Source organism: Emydura macquarii, unplaced genomic scaffold (assembly GCF_026122565.2).
Source record: "Emydura macquarii macquarii isolate MOO-44397 ecotype Brisbane River unplaced genomic scaffold, CSIRO-AGI_Emac_v2 contig_2897, whole genome shotgun sequence".
NCBI classification, from domain to species: domain Eukaryota; kingdom Metazoa; phylum Chordata; order Testudines; family Chelidae; genus Emydura; species Emydura macquarii.
Genome location: NW_027133034.1, coordinates 9,637,027 through 9,656,242, shown reverse-complemented (window position 1 = coordinate 9,656,242; position 19,216 = coordinate 9,637,027). Strand labels below are relative to the sequence as shown.

At 37.3% G+C, this 19,216-nt stretch overlaps 1 protein-coding gene across 6 annotated transcripts in view; it reads left to right on the top strand.

Annotated features, from left to right (window-relative positions):
• The window catches only part of HNRNPK (heterogeneous nuclear ribonucleoprotein K), a 25,969-nt gene extending 6,753 nt beyond the window's left edge, over positions 1 to 19,216 (top strand). For 5 of the 6 annotated variants that reach the window (XM_067568830.1, XM_067568827.1, XM_067568829.1 and 2 more), the window contains 11 exons: positions 1,333 to 1,376; positions 2,302 to 2,374; positions 2,923 to 3,036; positions 4,303 to 4,431; positions 5,060 to 5,367; positions 5,545 to 5,599; positions 14,357 to 14,407; positions 16,406 to 16,427; positions 16,506 to 16,588; positions 17,042 to 17,211; positions 17,997 to 19,216. In XM_067568830.1, the coding sequence (XP_067424931.1) occupies positions 1,333 to 1,376; positions 2,302 to 2,374; positions 2,923 to 3,036; positions 4,303 to 4,431; positions 5,060 to 5,367; positions 5,545 to 5,599; positions 14,357 to 14,407; positions 16,406 to 16,427; positions 16,506 to 16,588; positions 17,042 to 17,211; positions 17,997 to 18,030 (1,083 nt within the window). In that variant the 3' untranslated portion in view covers positions 18,031 to 19,216. The remainder of the gene's footprint in view (positions 1 to 1,332; positions 1,377 to 2,301; positions 2,375 to 2,922; positions 3,037 to 4,302; positions 4,432 to 5,059; positions 5,368 to 5,544; positions 5,600 to 14,356; positions 14,408 to 16,405; positions 16,428 to 16,505; positions 16,589 to 17,041; positions 17,212 to 17,996) is intronic. The other variant, XM_067568831.1, reaches the window with a different exon arrangement.

The window sequence follows — 19,216 nt, the reverse complement described above, 5'->3', positions numbered from 1 at the left end:
CTAGATTGAGTTATGTGGGAGGAGGTTTGTATTAAACCTCTTTACATTTTAACAGAATTCCACTAAATTATACACTTCAAGTGAGTTAACATCTTAATTAGAAATATTGACAGATCTTAAAACCCTTAATTGCACCATTTCCCATATGTGTGAATCAATTATAGTATTACTGAAAACCTTTGCAGGTGGTTGATGATTTTTTTTTAAACTTCCTTTTTTAAAACTGTCCATCTGTTCTTACTTTAACAGCTTGCATATGAAGCACAAAGACATAATGTTAAGAAGATTGCATGATTTTAAATATGGGTATAGAACAGCATAGTAACATTTTATTTTGTAACTTGAAAGGAAATTTAAATGATCATGGTTTATCTACCTAGTCACATTTTATAGTGGGTTGACTCTTGTGATTAGACACATGTTCAATATAAATGTTCCGTAAAATATATTTATAAAACTTGGCAACACTTCTTAAAAAATAAATTTCATTAGTTTACGCTCTTGTACTTGACATTGGGTATGATTTCAGCCGTTTTTCTTTCAAGAAAGATATTATGTTAAACGATATTTGGTAGTATATCATTTCACAGTCGGTATCAGATTTGTATGTATATTTTTCATTAGATTGTTTGTTTAAATTTTAAATATGTAAACTAAACTATAGAAATTGGGTTTGAAAGTTCATAAACTTTAGCGACTAGAATTGAAAATGGTCAGGAATCATATGCACATTAACTGACTTCTTTGGCAGCTAGTGTTCTTTTATTAAAGGAAAAAAATAAACTCTTAAATCCAGATGTCATACATAATTGTCTGGAATACTAACTTTCCCAGTTTGCCCAGGATTTCAGTAATCTGAATCTCAACAGGTTTTGTGTCTACCCTCATGAGCCAGCCTGCTACTGAAACATAGTATGCTAAAAGTAAAAAGTAGTATAGTTAGATCAAGTAACTCATTTTAAGGTCCATAAATGTTAAGCCACAGTCAATGTAGCAATCCGTTATTGTGTTAGTCTTCAGAACAACTTAAGTTTGTTTCATTAATTGAGAGTAATGAGTATAGTTTGTATTAAATTAAAATTTATTGCTTTTCCCCCTTTTCCCTCTCCTTGTTTTTTTGGCCATATATCTCCGTTGCCCATGTACTGGATCGACATGCCCCTGCGTTGCCCATCATGACGTTGGCCCATCCGCCCCTGAACGCCCATGTGAAAACCCTGGTTGGCTATGCCCAAAAATGTGCTCGTTGCCAAACGGGTGCCATACTTGACAACTTCCGATTGAATGCCCATGCCCAATGCCAACATCCACGAACGCCAATGACCAATGCAGTACAATGCCAGTGTTTCAGTCCCAGACAGCAGTGGCCCCGAGCGGTATGTCCCAACAGTTTATGCCTCACTGCCTGATTAGAAAGAGAGAAATGTATTTTATTACCTGCCTTTTATATAATTAAATAGTATCCCCTTATAGACGGTGTATTGTTTTTTCAAGTTTTCTGTCTTATTTTCCCCATTAAGTCTTTTTGTCACTGAACTTTTACGTGAGTTGCCCACCCAAACAATCCACTAATTTTATTTCAATGGAAGGAGCACAGCTTCAAGTGTTGCATATTTGCTGTATTGTAAATCAAATTGTTTCAAAATAGTCTCTCGCTCTGTCTTTGTGGCCCACCTTGCTCCCCCAACATTGCCTGTTCATAGTTTTTTCTGATGAAATGCTAACTCTCTGGTTCACTTTACTTCACTTCTCATTTGTATTGTCTTTTTTTATTTATTTTTTTAATTTTTTTTTTGTCTTGCATTTGTATTTGTTTTCTTGCAGAGCTCATTAGTAATTTCTAACTGGTCTCATAACCTTACTCCTGAATATAATGTTCACCACTTGCATATCCCCACTTTTCCTATGAGAAGGTGTGCCAGTTTTACCAATGTAATAGCGAGGGTATCCTAAATTAGTGGTGGTGGGGAACACAATTATTCACTTCGACTTTCAGTTCTGCGTCAGTTTCTTGCCCACTTAATCTGAGCCCTTCCAAAAGCCCATTTTCTCTCTTGTTCTGTCTCTTGCTCTCTCTGCCTCTGCAAGACCTAATCTTAAATTTATCATGTGTGTATATATTGGGCATAAACAAAGATGCATGTGTTGTAAATTCAGTAAACAGGTTTACTTTAAATGGGGAATATTGTAAATTCTACTCTGTAGTAAGTCTGTTTGAGTCCTATGATATGAATGCAAAACTTACTTTTACTTTTTCTTTTCACCTTCTCTTTATTATCTGGCACTTGTGGCCTTTGACAGCATACTGAGTATAAGTGCAGATATTGAAACAATTGGAGAAATTTTGAAGAAAATTATCCCTACTTTAGAAGAGGTATGCCTTTTTCTTATGATTGCATCTTCATAAATGTAAAGCAAAACAACTTATCAAATGACAGGCCATTCTGTGCTGTTCTTTATATGTAAATTAAGCTTCTTTTAATGGAGGGAAGGTTACAAATCCTTAGTGTCAATAGTTTGAGTTTGGTTTTTGGGTTGAGTTCATCACAGATTGCCTGCATTCTGATATAGCAGAAAAAAATTGTCACAAGACTTAACATAAAAGTCAACTGTGATCTACAAACTATGATCTACAAACATACAATAATTTGGTCCTTTTCATTTACTACAATGCTTCCAATAAGCAGACTAAAATGGACATTCAGAACATTCCCTCCTGAACACTTAATTGCTCCACTTCTGATGTTGCACCATGCTATCTTGACCCCATTCAGTATTGCATGGTTAAGTGGTTACACAGTCAAAATATAGCAAATAAAGAAACGTAGTCCAACAGTTGGTGGCCAGCTGTAGATCTGTGTAGACATTTGTGTTGAAGTTTTTTTGTGTGTACATAAATTTTCTATGAACTTTTATCTACAGTACCAACACTACAAAGGAAGTGACTTTGACTGTGAGCTAAGGCTGTTGATTCACCAAAGTCTGGCAGGAGGAATTATCGGTGTCAAGGGTGCTAAAATTAAAGAACTCCGAGAGGTATCATTTTCCTCCCCTCTGATCCAGTTTTGTTTTATAAACTGTTTACTAATTTTGTATTTATAAGTGGGTTCCAGTATGGTGAGTGCATTCAGTGACCGCTACTTCTTTAGTACAGGCAATGTGACTTACTCAGAACTGATTTCTAATTGGATTTCCACGCTAGTGCAGTGGTCTGCATGTACATAGCTTATTGGAGGATTGGCTACAGTTGTGCAGAGAGTCAGTGACAGATGGTGGATAAAGCTTTTGGCTTGCTCTGTCCAGCAAAGGTCACTGTATTGAAGTCTAATTGGAGCATTCCTCTTTTTCTAAAAACAACTTAGAAATCTTTGAAGAGTTCCTTAACATTTTTTATTATTTTATAAATATACAGTATTTTTAACAATTATTTTATGAATTGTTGCGTACCGTGGACACCAATACAAAAAATTTAGCCTGTGTCTGGTTAAATAACTTAGTAAATATCTAGAAAGGAATCCTTCCTTAGCTTTTGAAAAAATATGAAAAAGAGCATGGTACTGATAGAGTTTGGCCTACAAATTGTAAAATGATAATTACTTAAAAGTATTTTCAGTATTTTTCACTCACTGCTGCTTGGTAACAAATTTTACAAAAATTACCTAAATCCTTGAGTTTTCTTATTGGTGGAATGATTTTTATATACAAAATATGACCATTGTTCTTGCCTATCGATTTTTTTTTTTAAATTGACATGTTGATAAACTTGATTGATTATTTAATCTTTCATTTTAAACCATTAATAATTGAAATGTATCATTAGCTCTTCAAAACAGATTGCTAGAATGTAATTATTTGAATTTTGTTTTGTTCTGTATAAAGTAGTAAAAAAAGAATTTCAACTGTTTAAAAAAAAATTGCAGCCTAAAAAAATTCTTTATATTATCTCTGTACCACATTAGACAATGACCTACTTCAAAAGGAGAAAAAATTTCCTCTCGTTTGTGCGTTTGATGACGTTGTGTAGAATTGTTTAAATGTTTGTAAGGGAGCTCAGGAACCCAATGTAGTACCTGAAACTACTCAGAATTTTAATAGACTGGATTAGGTTTACTGTATCATGTAGGGTGGGAATGCACATCTTCATTTATTTAAATATATAGAAAACAAACCAAAAAGCCAACTATAGATAGATATTATTGGCTTTTTTTGGTTAGTTTTCTTGATAAGCTATTAAAGTTGTGCTAAAATATATCTAGTTGAAATGTCCTCCCCCCTCCCCCCCTTTTTTTTTTATTTTAACAGAACACTCAGACCACCATTAAACTTTTTCAAGAGTGCTGTCCTCATTCCACTGACAGAGTGGTGCTAATTGGTGGAAAGCCTGATAGAGTTGTGGAATGCATCAAGATCATCCTAGATCTTATATCAGAGGTAACATGTTTTAAGATTAACTTTTTTTGGGGGGAGAGAATCAGTATTTTGTTTATAACGGGCCTAAATGTCTCCGTAATAGGGACTTATCACTTTTATCTTCAGGGTTCCATTTCAGTTCTAACACATGGCACTTAATAACCAAAAGTAGTTATTTGGCTATTGACAGCCTGTGTTGAAATGAGTTTCAGGCCAATTCTAGAAAATATTCTCTTTTTACAATTAAAAAACTGCAATATTTCTACCAAAATGGCATTGCTCCCCTTATATACTGAATGATAGATATATAGGAAGTGCGGGGAGGGAATAAATTCAGAAAAGAATAAGCATAGAAACTGAATTATTCTCTGATCCTGGAATAGTATCTCCAGCAGAGTTAAATTCATAGGAAGCATAGTAAGAGGGGAGCTCATGCTTGTACTGCCTCTGCTGTACCTGTTCCAGTGGATAAACTGCAGACATAACTTTCCAGGATTGCTGAATGTACTCTTCAGAAGCATGAAACTTACTCACAATGTACAGGGATGATTTTCAAACTCTTTTTAAATCAGTGGTTTAAGTATTGTTTTATACTTAGGTATATTAATTGTAACAGTCAAATGCAAACTGTATTTACTTTTTTAATTAGTCTCCAATCAAAGGACGGGCACAGCCATATGATCCCAATTTCTATGATGAAACATATGACTATGGTGGCTTCACAATGATGTTTGATGATAGAAGGGGACGTCCTGTAGGATTTCCAATGCGTGGAAGGGGTGGCTTTGATCGAATGCCTCCTGGTCGTGGTGGGCGTCCCATGCCTCCATCAAGAAGAGATTATGATGACATGAGCCCTCGCAGAGGACCTCCTCCTCCTCCTCCAGGTCGTGGTGGCAGAGGTGGTAGCAGAGCTCGTAATCTTCCTCTTCCTCCTCCTCCTCCTCCTCGTGGCGGGTGAGTTGTTGTGTGAAGATATAAATCATTCTAAAGAGTAGAATTTGTTAATTGCTATTTGGGCTTTCTGTTTTCATTGCAGCTTATCAAATTGAGTTAGTAAATTTGAAGTAAATGTGACTTACATAAGTGAAAATGCTTGAGTTACACACCTTTTTGTTTGTTTTTTCATTGTAGAGATCTTATGTCTTATGACCGGAGGGGCAGACCTGGAGACCGTTATGATGGAATGGTAAGGATTTTAATTTGTTACAACATACTGTGTATTCACCAGAAAACCTGGTGGTGGTCAGGAATTGCCTCTTCAAATATCCACTCTGGAATGTGTGGGGTTTTTTTGTGGGTGTCTCAAATTTCTTGAAAGTAAGGACCCATCAGGCCAGCGCAAAAGGAACACTTTTCATAGCTCCCTCTTGGAAAGGGACATTTGGGACTCAGGCTAGAAGGGGCAAATCATTGTCTCAGCTACCTTGTTTTCCAGCGGTTGTCAACTGTCCTCCGTCATTTTCACTCCCCACTAACTATGGCCTATGACTACAGGGGTGTTAATGGGCCACTTCATGAGTGGTCCCTTAGAATATGTGCTAACTACATATGCTAAACTATGTATTTGATCTTGTATTTAGCTGTAACAGAGTTTACAGTTGCAGCTGTAAGATCTCTCATGTAGCTGCTCTATGCTATCCTCTATGCCAACGGGAGAGAGCTCTCCCGTGGATATCATTACACTATCCCCAATGAGTGGCAGTAGAAGTTTTCCTGCTGACATAGCACTGTCTACACCGGTGCTTCTGTCTTTGTCACTTGGGGTTTTTTTTTTTTCCCCACACACCTGAGTGAGGTAGGTTATACTGAGGATATTTACACACTGACAGCAGCAAATTCGCTTCCATCAGATCAATCTATCCGGATCAATTGAGCGGCATTGAAGACCCACTCAATCGATCCGGAAGTCGATTCAATTAAACCACCTCCTCAAAAGGCGTAGCACTGCGTCAACGGGAACACATTTCCCGTCGGTGCAGCACAGTGAAGACAACGTGCTCAAGGGAAGTTAGGAAGTCAACGGGAATTACACAAGCTACTCTCTGCGTAGCTTGCGTAACCCCCGTCAACTGTCACCATGATTCCCGGTAAGTGTGTACTAAACCTGACAAAAGTAGTGGTGTAGACATAGCTTTTAGTATCTTTTCTAGACTTGAAGAAGAGCTCAGTGTAACTCCAAAACTTCTCTCTCACCAACAGAATTTGGGGGAATAAAATATTACTCCACCCACCATGACACTCTGTTTTGTGACCAAAATGGCTACAACAGCACTGCATGCTGACAGGAAATGATAGTCTTGCCTAAAAGTGCTCCTCATAGAAGAGGGTCTCAGATGTTAGGATCTAAAGCTGTTGTATATTTGTGTCTTCTTGTATTCTGAAGCTTCTGGGACTTTATTCCTCATGGCCTCAGAAAAAGGCGATGAAGTGCTCCCTGACTTAAGGTTGGGGCCCTCATTTAAGATGTGCCTTTGGTCCAAGAATGACTGTTATGAGGGAAGCCAAATCTAAGTATTCAGATGGCTTGCTGCTTTCAATGCTAGTATTGGGCCAGCTGCAGATACTGCACGCTTGGTCCCCAGTGCAAGTCTAAAATGTCAGTTTCCAGTTTTCTGCAGGTTCTCACCTGCCCCAAGTTACCTTGAATATCTTACCACTCATATTTTTCACTTGATTCCTTTTTTCTTTGGATTGAGAATTTCAGATAAACCCCAGAGGTTCCTGGACTTCAACTCAGTCTGTACTGCAGTCAGAATTTATAAATGTGATGTTTCATGATGGCTCTTCCATATCTTCTGTCTCTAAGTTTATCCAAAAACCTCTATCTAGGTCCTTGTTCACAAATCTAATTCTTCATGGTCATAGGGAGCTGGACAAACTCCAGGACAAGAGAGTTCCATAGATTCCTAGTGCATGTCTACTCTGACAAAACTTAGGATCTTTTGTATAAAATGGTCATCTCTCTCCTTGTCAGAGAGAAAGGATTGAAGAGTTCACTGAGAATCCTGGAGTATTTTCTCTCTACTTCTAGAAATTGTGGTATTGATTCTTTCCCTTATTAGATGATCATCTCTTGTATTAGGATTAGAATTGACCTGTTGAAATTGTTTGGTGATCAGGGCGCTAGTGATTGTAAGGCAAGGTTGAGCATAAACCATTGTTTCATTATTAGGTGATGACGACTTGGGACAGTTTTAAGAGTTCTTGACCAGGATGTCAGAAACTATGGAGTTAGAAGTGTCTTTTTCTCAAGAAAAGACTTAAATGTACTGACACTTTGGAATCGTATCAGAACAATGCTCTTTGCCTCTTAGTGACAGATTACTGGAATCTGCTAAGACTTTGGTTCACCCTGCATCCTAACACCTGTGGTAAAGAATGTGAATAATATTAATCAAATCCTTTATCAAGGCTTTTGCATATTCCTTTTTCTATCAATTCCTGGTTCCCTAGTCTCCATATCTGCAGAAAAATATGGAGCAAAGGAAATTAGGAAGAAAGGCTTAGACTTTGACTACTATGGCATAAGGTTTGCCATTTTTCAGGCCATTCTTTTATAATTGTGTCTAAGAGAAAATTTACATCTCTGTCCTCTGTGTGATTTTTCTTTTTAAAGAAGGAAGCTAAGGATCATCTTGCAAAATTTTAGTGCATATGTCATTATTCATTGACAGTGTTAAGTGATCATCCACATCTGCAAAGGCTGTGTAGCTACTTTCTGTTTAATCTGCATAGACATGCACAGGCGAAGTCCTCAGGGCTTCTAGTTGCTATGAAGACTCATTGAAGGCTGGACTTCTTCACTAAAACAAAACCACACCCACACTGAAACTAGCTGTTTAGGCTGTGCATCTTGAAACAGGATGAAACATTTGCAGTAGTAATCCATTGTCTAAGCAAATTTCAGCCTTCCTCTTAAGACTGGCTGGGGGGGTGGGAAGTATATATCAAGACTCGAATTAGGTATCAGGGAGGTGAATCTCTGAGGTAACTGACCTATGGTCTTGTTCTCCACTTGGTTGGCTCAGTCTGGAACATTAAAGAAGACAGTAGGTTTGACAATACAGAGTGGAGAACAGGCATGTCTGTCTTCCATGCAGCATAATGATGAACATACTTCTGTGGTCCTAAGCGTTCAAGAAAGCTATGTGATTGAGTTGCCCTTTATCCAGCTCTGTAATACTTCACAAGTACCTGCTTTGACAAGAAGTTACTATCCTTATGTAACTGGGCAGTAGAAGTTTTCTGAGAAATATTGAAGAGTTTCCACTTGTAATTATGAAAGCTTTCCACCCTATGCTGCATCTTCAGAAACAGAACAAATCAAGAAATGCAAACCCAGATGATATTGCCTTCCATTTGATGACCTCCAACTTCGTGTTCTCAAGACTGATTTACGTATTTTGATCTGTGTCTGCGAAGACTTCTGGAGTGATGTGTTTACTTGGATGACTGGTTGATCAAAGCACAATCTCCAAGATATTCTCTTCATATAATAATCTTTATTATGGACTTAGATTTGAAAAAAGCTTACATGTGTCCTCTGCTTAGAACTACTTCCAGGAGACAAGTTGAATCCATTTGCTGTTCTCAGGACCAGCAAAAATTCTAATATACCAGCAACCTTACCTGTGTACATGTGTATTTGGGAAGTATGATTGTATGTGAAATATAAATATGAAGTGGCTGCTACTGTTAGGAAACAGCCTGTAGGAGTAATGGTACGTAAAGCATAAGATCTTCCCTGGCTGTCCTTCAGTTAACAGGAAAGGACAATTCTCTGGCAAAATGTCTGAGTTTCAGCAGAACCTATATGAATGCAGTCCCTAAAGGACACCAGAGTAAAGGCTATCTTCAGAAAGTAGGACCACTTTTATATAAATCTACTTATTCAAAAGATAGCACAACGTTCTCTAGCCTGATAAAGGACAGGAAAAAATCTGGTATTGAGATGCCATGTGACTGGAAGCCAGTGAAGCACGCATGAGGGCCTTTTTTTCTCTGCCACTTTTTTCCTGTTACCAGCAAGATATGAGTCTCCTTATTCTCTTATCCCCAATTTGTGGTCAGCAGTTTTGGTGTCAATTTCCTACATTAGTCTCTTGTCTTAGAAATATTAGATTTTCATTCCAGACAGAAGGTAAGTAGATTTGGTAGTTTGAGATCTTTTTAGTTTGGGTTCTGAACTTTTTAAAGAATCTTTACAAATCTTCCATATCCTGGAAAAGGAAAACATTCCTTGAAAGAGAAAAGTTGTTGCAGTTTTGGTTTAAAAGAAAAATTTTCGTTCCCTTCTCACTTAAAATCCGTTAAATTGGAATATCTTTTGCATATCAACTAGTCTGTTATCTCAGTTAAGCGCTATAGCATATTGCTAGTTGTGCCAGGGTCATTCTTTTTAAAGGACTGATTCATGCTGTCTAGTTACAGAACCACTGTAGGCACTGGATTTGAATCTAGTCCAGACCAGATAAATAGAGTTGCCCTTCAAGCCTATAGAGGGATACTTGCTTTTCTCTGTCTTTAAAGACTACTCTGATAGCTAGGGATTAATATTAATAATTAATTAATTAAGAATAATTAATGAGCTCCACAAATTCCTCCTTTTTGGGTGTTTTGTAGGTATAAAGTGGTGCTACGTCCTCATCCCAAATTCTTACCTAAAATAGCTTTTGGGTAAACTAAATGATTCCCAAAAATTTTATAAAATAGATTACAAGAATTGTGTACTGCTGTGAATTACGTACCTGAGAAGTCCATCTCCATTTAGAGTGGACCGTGTTTTCAGATTTACAATTTCACTATTTGTTTGTTCTGCTCATTCAAAAGCAGTGTCATGGTATGTCTTAACAAGTTTATTAGATTTTTAGAAAATATTAGTAAATTATCAACCAGATTGAAGCACATAACAGAGAAAATAAGATCAAAATTCATTGTAATATTGTTAAATAGAAATCTTTAGCATATCTCAGGCAAAGTCTTCTGATATTTAAAAAAATAAAAAGGAAAAGCACTGTTGGCACATAAGTCATAAATAAGTATTAGTAATATCCCCACAAATGGATTGTTGATAGTGAAGGTTATTCATAATAAATTAATTCCCTCCCTTACCTCCTCCCCCCCCCTCCCCCCCAAAAAAAACAAAAAACAAAAACACACAAAAAACTCCTCTAAGGAAATACTGAAGCTGTTTTCTTTCTGGTCCCAATTGAGTTTGCACTTCCACATTGCTCATCTTAAGCTGTAAAAAGTACAGTGTTCTAATTAAAATAATTATTCACATTAAATGCTAATCTTTCTAGGAATATAGGAATTACCTTACCGGATCAGGCTAGTGGTCCATGTGGTCTGTTCTCTTGCCAACAGTGAAAAGTACCAGATGATTCAGAGGAAGGTGCTGCAAGAAATTCTGCAGTTATGGGATAACCTGCCCCAGGGAAAGTTTCCTTTCTGTACCCAATAGATAGAGGCTGGTTTAAGACCTTAAGCATGTGGATTTGTGAGGGTGGGGGAGGGATGGTCGTTTTGTTTCTTTAATATGTCTACTGTTACTTTGGATATTCTTGTCATCTACAGAAATGTCTAATTCTTTAATCCTACTAATTTCTTGTCCTTGATAATGGTTTATAGCAATGAGTTCCACAGAATAATTGTGCATGGTGTTTAAAAAAGAAAAATCCTTGAATTTTTAAACAGAATGTTTAAGAATTTGGAAAGGATACAATATGCAAAGTTACTACTTAACTTAATTTACTGGGATAATTAAAAAAAACCAAACTGGAGGTACCAGTAGATTGGCAACTTGGACAGTAGCTATATGAGAAGAATGGAAATGGATTGATAAAACGAGAAGTTACTTCCTTGATAGCTGGCCCTATAGTAGACATAAAAGTGATGATAACACATAGTTGTTGATTTCTTTATCTTCCTTATTTAAATAAATCTTTTTTCATTTCTAAGTCTCCTAAAAGAGTATCTCCTTACATTTAACATTGTGTAATTAATTTGTAATAGTAGGGAGGAGGAAAAATAGTAATATAGGCAGTGTGCAGATCACCACAAATGTGGATGGCAGGGAGGAGAACATTTCCAGCATTTTGATAAATGTATCAGTATGCTAATAGCTAATCTCTAAACACAGATTCCAGATTTCCCTAAATATATATTTCCAAGTATAAGCGCCATTAAACTCTGGTTGAGTACACATCACTATCATAATGGTAAAAGCAATACAAGGGTGTTGCAATTGTCCCAAATCCAAATGTTACAAATCCAGGAAAGTCTCACAAAGTCAAAAAAAAAAAAAAATCCAAATATGTCAACCTTAACAGCTTTTCCAGGCCTTACAGAATACCAGCCAGCTATACTCTGCCCTGCAATGACACCATGAGAGGAGGGGAGAAGCATCCCTAAACACTTAAAAATCAATTTAATTTAATCTGGGACTACAAACACTTACACACTTATAATTGTATTGTTGAATGGTTCCCTACAGGGTGGAGTTAAGGTTATTTTTCAGTGCTTTAGCTGCATACCATAACATGTTTGGATTTTTTTGTTCTATTATGTTATGTTATGGGTATGTATTCAAACCTTAGTTTTATTATTGTGTGATATTTCCAATCATTTGAAGATAAGACATGTCAAAAAAAATTTTAACCATGTTGCCCAGCATGATTGGTCCACTTGTAGATGAACACAAAGCAGCCTGTTCATATTGGTCAGATACCCCAACTCCTGATCTCCACATTTTCCTGTGCACATGCCCTAATTTTTCCCTTCCTCTATACACACACATCAGTTTCCTCCTCCCTGCAATACTCCAAATTTACTTTGAGATCACCACCAAATGTCCACTAGCTATTGCTGATGAGTAGACATGGTGCAATAGTTAGCTCCCTGCCCCCCATAACTAAATGTTTCTCCCTCAGCACAGTTTGATTGAATATATTTCTACTACAGAGATTTCCACAAAGGTGGAATAGCAAATGACAAAATGATTCCCATCTCTTGTTTTCAGTAAGTGCCCACTTTCAGAATGGTCACAGCTTTCCATTGCTCCTAGTGGGGATGAAGTTAAGCTGTCCTAAGGGAAGATGGTGGCCCCTGACAGCCACTGTAGGGTGACACCAGTCCCATTAGGAGCAGTGGGATATGGTCATTTTCAAAGTAATTTTGCTGATGGTGGCTTCACTTTCATTGGACTTATCTACACCAGATTTTTTTTTACCTTGAGTTAGTTTAATTGCCAACTAAATCAAGTTTAACATGTTTGTTAATCGTCAGTGTAGACCAGTGATTCCCAAACTATGGGGTGCACCCTTCTAGTGGGGCACAGAGGGACATTCAGGTGGGTGGGGCCTGGGCCAGCTCCCACAGGTGAGGGGAGAGAGAGAGGAAGCACCATCCAGCTCTGCTCTGCCCCCATCTCCACTCCAGCCCTGTTCACCAGCCCCAGGCTGCATGGCCTGGGCCTGGCTCTCCATCCCCCACCGCATCCCTGCTCCCGAGTCTCACTTCCCAGCCCTAGCCACAACTCTGCTCCTGGCTCTGATCGCAGCTCTCAATCATAGCTCTGGTTCAGCTCCCAGGTGAGCGCAGACCAGATAAAGGGGGGGCATTACCCAAAAAGTTTGGAGACCCCTGGCATAAACACTCCCTGGATATTAATTCCAAGCTACAGGTGTTTGGCCTAAAACATAGGATAAAGAGCATGGCATGTGGTATCCATTTGTAAAGAGCAGTTTCTTGTGGAAGACTATTAGTGAGGCCCTGCTGAAGTAGGAACTTTGTAAATTAGGAAAAATAATGGCCAAAAATTTACCATTATTTCTTTTTAAAAAATTCTTGAAATGTAGCCAATGTATGAGACTTCAGTAATTTATAACTATTGAAGGGTCTGTATGTTCAGTTAAGATTACTTGGGAGATATGTGATCTAACCCTGAGTATTGAACATCTTAACCCATTTTTAATTAACTCAAACTAATTAATGGTTTACTTCCAGCTTTTTCGGAAGTTTATTCTATGCCTTAACAGAGTGCAGCACGTCCTTCCCAAAATTACAGCAAGGATGTAAGACAGTAATAGCTCTGCTTTAAGTACTCATACTTAGCTATGGAACCACAAGCAGCACTTGCATAGTAAAACACAACTCCGATAACTGAATCTTTTGACAATAGACGTTTTATGTGAATCTCAAGGTTAGGAACATAGGTGGGGAGAAGGGAGAGTAGATTGCACCTTCAGCACAAGTGAAACTGTTCTGAGTAGGGATATCGTCCATTGTTTGCAGTATTCTTGTAACCACGTTGGTCCCAAGAGAGACAAGGTGAGTGAGGTAATACCTTTTACTCAGCCAACTTTTGTTGGTGAAAGAATAGGTCCTGAAGAAGAGCTCTGTGCAAGTTCAAAAGCTTGTCTCTTTCACCAACAGAAGCTGGCCCAATAAAATATCTCACCCAGCTTGTCTCCCTGAATAGAGATACTAATGTATTTTTGGTGCTTGGAGGGTAACTTATGCAAATAGGTGGAATAGCTACAGCACCTGATGGGAGAAGAATTGTCCTAAATGGGAGTGCCCTGTTTGTTGCATCCTTAACAGGAAAATATGTCCCTTCCAAAGGGGCAGAGGAGTGATGATGAGCCATTCCAAACTTTCCCCTCCAAAATAAAGAGGAGGGGGGCCCTGACACTAGTTTACACTCACTTGCCAGAATCTACACAGGGAAACAGAATGGCCCCTTTGGTTCCTTCTCCGTTTGGTACTCCATAATGAGGCACATGGTTGGGAGCACAAGGAGGTTCTCCAGCACATCTCCACACTGTGTGTGCATACTTGCACACTTTTGCTTAGTTATGTATGGGTCTGCTTGAGGACATGGACTCAGATACATTTCTCTTGTCCCCATTTATCTCCCTTTTACCATGTCCTGTCTCGCAAGATGATGCAGTGTCATGTTGATGCTTGTGATGACATACAGCCACCGGAATTGGTGAGTGAGCCTCTTTCCTTTTGTTTTGATCTGCTTTAATCTCTGCTTCTGAAAGAGTGCCTTTTTTAGCCGGTTAGGAATGATCTCCTCAAACAATGAGAAGGACATTGGGCAATTCCTCAGCTTAGGTATAGCCCGTACCAGGCTTGTTGTAGTATTACAAAGTTATAGAAAGCTGTCATTTAGAGCTCTGGCTACAGATTTATGCAGATTTACTCTTCATTTGGCATCTTTCATTTGCCCATTTCTTGAGAACAAGTGCTGCAGTTCCTAAGCTTTCTCCTTGGGATTGTACTACCAGTTAATATCCCAGAATAGAAATGTGCAGAGGCACTGTCAAAGGGGAAAATGATAAAGAACCTCCTCTAACGATGGTTCTTCCAATATCTTGCCTCTTTTTTTAGTCCTAAACTTTTCATCCATGAAGTGGTATTACTCTACCACCACATCACTTGCTGCTTTGCAGAAATTTCCATTACAACAGCACTGTTGGTGCATGTATCCCACTATGTACCTGCTGAACCAATGTACTCTAACCAGTTATTGGTAAGAAACTAAATATTCTCTTGGGTTTATCATGCTAAATTTTAATATTAAAATTGGATTATTACATATACTTATGTATGGTTTAGTCTACAGCCTTTGCACTAACTAGAATTTGTGTACAGCTAGAACATAAACACAAAATCATAGCTTTAAATAAAACCCTGTACAGTGGCTTTCGTTCCCCTGTTTGTGCTCCTATATGTTCTGTTATGCTGCATTGATAACTCTATTGCTAAGTAACCATATTGGTTGCCTAGGAACAGATGATTAACTGAACACTTTGCTCTAAATAGCTTCCTTTTTGGCATGGTTCCCAAAAGACCAGAGTAGCAGGTAAATGCAAGATTATTTTAAGCAGCTCAATTACAACTTCTGCAAAGAACAATCCTGCACATTCCCATATTTGACTAATTTGCTGAATTATAATTTGAATTTTAATAAATACCCAACTCTAGTTAGTTTTGCCTATTAAAGAGAGACTAATTGATTTTACATCTGAAAACTGATTCCTCTATTTTGTTAAAATGTGTTTAATTGGGAAATGTATAAAATGAAGCACTGTGGACATCAATTGAAATTCCATAGGAGCAGTGACAGGTTTCTGCACTGTGATCATGTGCTCTGATTCTTTTCAATGCTCTTCTCCTGGATTGCGGGGGGATTATATTGGGGCTATGAACTGGGGCTAATCTTAAAGTACTGCCTTACAATTGCCACTTCTTTTGCCTAGAGATAGGCAAAGTGAGAGGGTCACATTTTTGGCTTACAAAAACGTTGTGGAGAGCTTGGCTGTCGTCATACCAAATAGTTGGTAGTCTTTGAAATGCTGAGCTTTTCATTTCTCAATCATAAATTCTGATCTTGGATCAATAGGTTACTGTAAGATGTTCATTTGGTGGTATATGTAAATACCATTATTAATTCACATCCTTTTTGTTAACTTACATTTTCACATCCTTAGTGTCATTGCTATTTCCTAGATATTGCTTCCAGAGTAGGGAAGAGACAGGGATGCTTGTGCAGAGAATTTTTTTTTCTTTTGTATATGGCACTGTTTTTGTTTTTCTTTGCACAAAATGTGATTAGTCTTTAGAGGGTATGTCTGCACAGGAAAGAAGAACCAACTTCTGGCCCATGCCAGACCACTCGGGCTGCATGGCTATTTTATTGCTGTGTAGACTTGCAGGCTCCAACCCGAGCCCAGAAGTCTACACAGCACAGTGAAACAGCCATGTGGCCTGAGCCCCATAAGCCGGAATCAGCTGACATAGGCCAGCTGCAGGTTTTTCTTTGCTGTGTTAATTATCAGAGTTAATAATTATCAGAGTTAATTGCTCAGAGTTAATAATCACTTTTAATGAATGCTAGGTACATTTGCCACGAAAGTTTGTCTAGTCTAAATGTTGGATTCATTAAATAAGAACACTGAGCCTTTTTTCTTTTTTCCTGTAGTTTGAGGGTGGGTCTGGCTATGGTAAGTTTATATTTATATATTTTGCACAGAGTTTATTGTTTAGTTATTATAAGGACACGATGCATACGTTTAAATCAGACTATTCTTATGCAGGGGGCCGAGGATCATATGGTGATCTTGGTGGACCCATCATCACAACACAAGTAACGATTCCCAAAGATGTAAGTAATTTATTCTTTTAATTTTGTAATAATGCTCTAAAACACTTTCCCCAGACTGTACAAATGAACAAAAAATATTTCAAATGCTTACCTTTTTTCTTTCTACACTGTACACATTTTTCCAAACTATTACTTAACCTTCCTTTATTGGATGTTCATTTTGTCCTTTCATTTTAAAAAAGTAATTTTTAGTAAAACTTAGTATTTTACTGATCTTGGACAATGAAAATAGACTAATCAACCTGATATTTTTTTTTTTTGCTTAGTCAATTTGACAGGGTTTTTTTTTTTTTTTTTTTTTTAATTGCTGCAGACAAATGTTTGTGGCCAAAAGGGAGCAGTTTCCATTGGCACTCTTAATCATGGAAACTGCTGAGAGTAATACCTTGAATTCTGTAGCTGCTTTTACAGAAAAATTCTGTCTAAATGTAAATGACTGATTCTTTTTTCTAGTTGGCTGGATCTATTATTGGAAAAGGAGGTCAGAGGATCAAACAAATACGTCATGAATCAGGGGCTTCGATCAAAATTGATGAACCTTTGGAAGGCTCAGAAGACCGGATAATAACTATTACAGGCACTCAGGACCAGATACAGAATGCACAGTATTTACTGCAGAACAGGCAAGTTGAAGTTTTAATGTTGCACTGATAGTCAACTTCAAACTGAATTATTTCCACTAAATTCTAAAGCTCTTCTTCCTATTTATATGATGTAGCTTTTAGAAGGCAGGGTTTTTAAAATATCTATATTGGGACCTGACTTCTACACTTGGTAGTTTTGCCTTGATTCTCTTCTGTTCTCCATTCTTACTAAAATGAAGACGCCCTCAAAACTAATCTTGCTGGAAGACGCCTTAACCAAGCAGTCCTCTCATTTCTCTGGTGAAAACTGCTGCAAAAACTACTTGTAATAAATTATATAGAGCCTGTAGAAAATATAGAAGATTTCAGTGGATGTTGGTCTAGTTCTGTGTGGAAGACTAGTGATTTTGTTGTTTTTAGATAACTAAATCGACAACAAATCGCAGTCTGCCATATGGCACAGGCCATGCCTCTACAGGACAAGTTGAAAACGATTGGTGCTGTTAATGCAGCATTTCACACCTTACTAGCATTACCTTGTCTTTTCTGCCAAGTATTAACAGCTTTAGATTTAATTTGCTTAATTTTTCTGTATTAACATGTTGGCTAATTAGTAAATATTTTGTACTATTTTACTTGAATGTTGGACTTTAGAGTAACTACTAATGTTGAAACGTGAATTTAACATTTAGTCTTTAAAAATGTGCAAGTGTTTTGAGAACTTGTAATTTTGATTGATTTTCTTTTAAAATGTCTGTAAATATTGATGCAAGATGTATGTACAACCATTCTAATACATGCTTTTTTTTCTTTTTCTTTTATAGTGTGAAGCAGTATGCAGATGTTGAAGGATTCTAATGCAAGATATTTTTTCTTTTTTATAGTGTGAAGCAGTATTCTGGAAAGTTTTTCTAAGACTAGTGAAGAACTGAAGGAGTCCTGCATCTTTTTTTTTATCTGCTTCTGTTTAAAAAGCCAACATTCCTCTGCTTCATAGGTGTTCTGCATTTGAGGTGTAGTGAAATCTTTGCTGTCCACCAGATGTAATGTTTTAGTTCCTTACAGATATTGGGGGGGAAGGGAGTGGCGCGCGAGACTAACATTGGAATTTTGAAACAGCAGCAGAGAGAGTGGTTTTTATTTTTGTTAATTGTTGGTGGTAAACTGTAATGTTTTTCTGTAACTATTGTGAACACCCTGCTTTATGTACACTGTATTTTTTTTTGAAGGGGGAGAATACTAGTAGTCCACATGTTCCTGGCATCCATTCAGAGCAGTGTGCAGAATGTAATGCTCTTTTGTAAGAAACATTTTATGATTTTTAAAATAAATTTAGTGAATCTATTCTTGGTGGTCATTTTTTTTAGATATTCATGAAGGTAATATCTAAAATTGATGCTCTTTTTGCCCCCTGCAAGAAAATTGTAATAGAAAATTGCTGTCAAGTTCTGCTTCTGATATTGACTTGTGTTTTGGCAAATTAAAGTGTACTGGTAAAAATACCATGATTCAAACCTTTGCTGCTTGGAATAAATTGCAACACATGCAAATGTTGTGTGTTGGGGTTTGGTTTGGGTTTGTTGCAGATGTTTGCGCCCACTTATCTGATTGCAGCACATTTGTCTATATTAATGACTATGTGAATAAAATCTTTCAAAACTTCATGATATGAGTTACAATGGTAGATTACACTTGAAGCCTTGGTCATTGACAGACTTGCTGATCAAAATAACACTGTTATAGAGATGAAAGTTGGTGTACCTCTAATAAATACATTTTGATTTTTTGTACATCTTTCAATTGTATGAGATAGACATTTAAGAATTGGCAATTTGATAGTATCTCACTGTAACTTGTAAAAACATCCATTTTTCATTGTATACTGACTTATATGAAACACTTGTATTGTTTCCCTGTTGTATGTTGGATTACGTAGGAAACGTAATTCAAAAATTACAAAGTACTTCTGGATATCTCATGTACCTTGGCATTTGTACAAGTTTTAATTTCACTTCCTAAATAAAAATAATTGGAAAAAACCCCA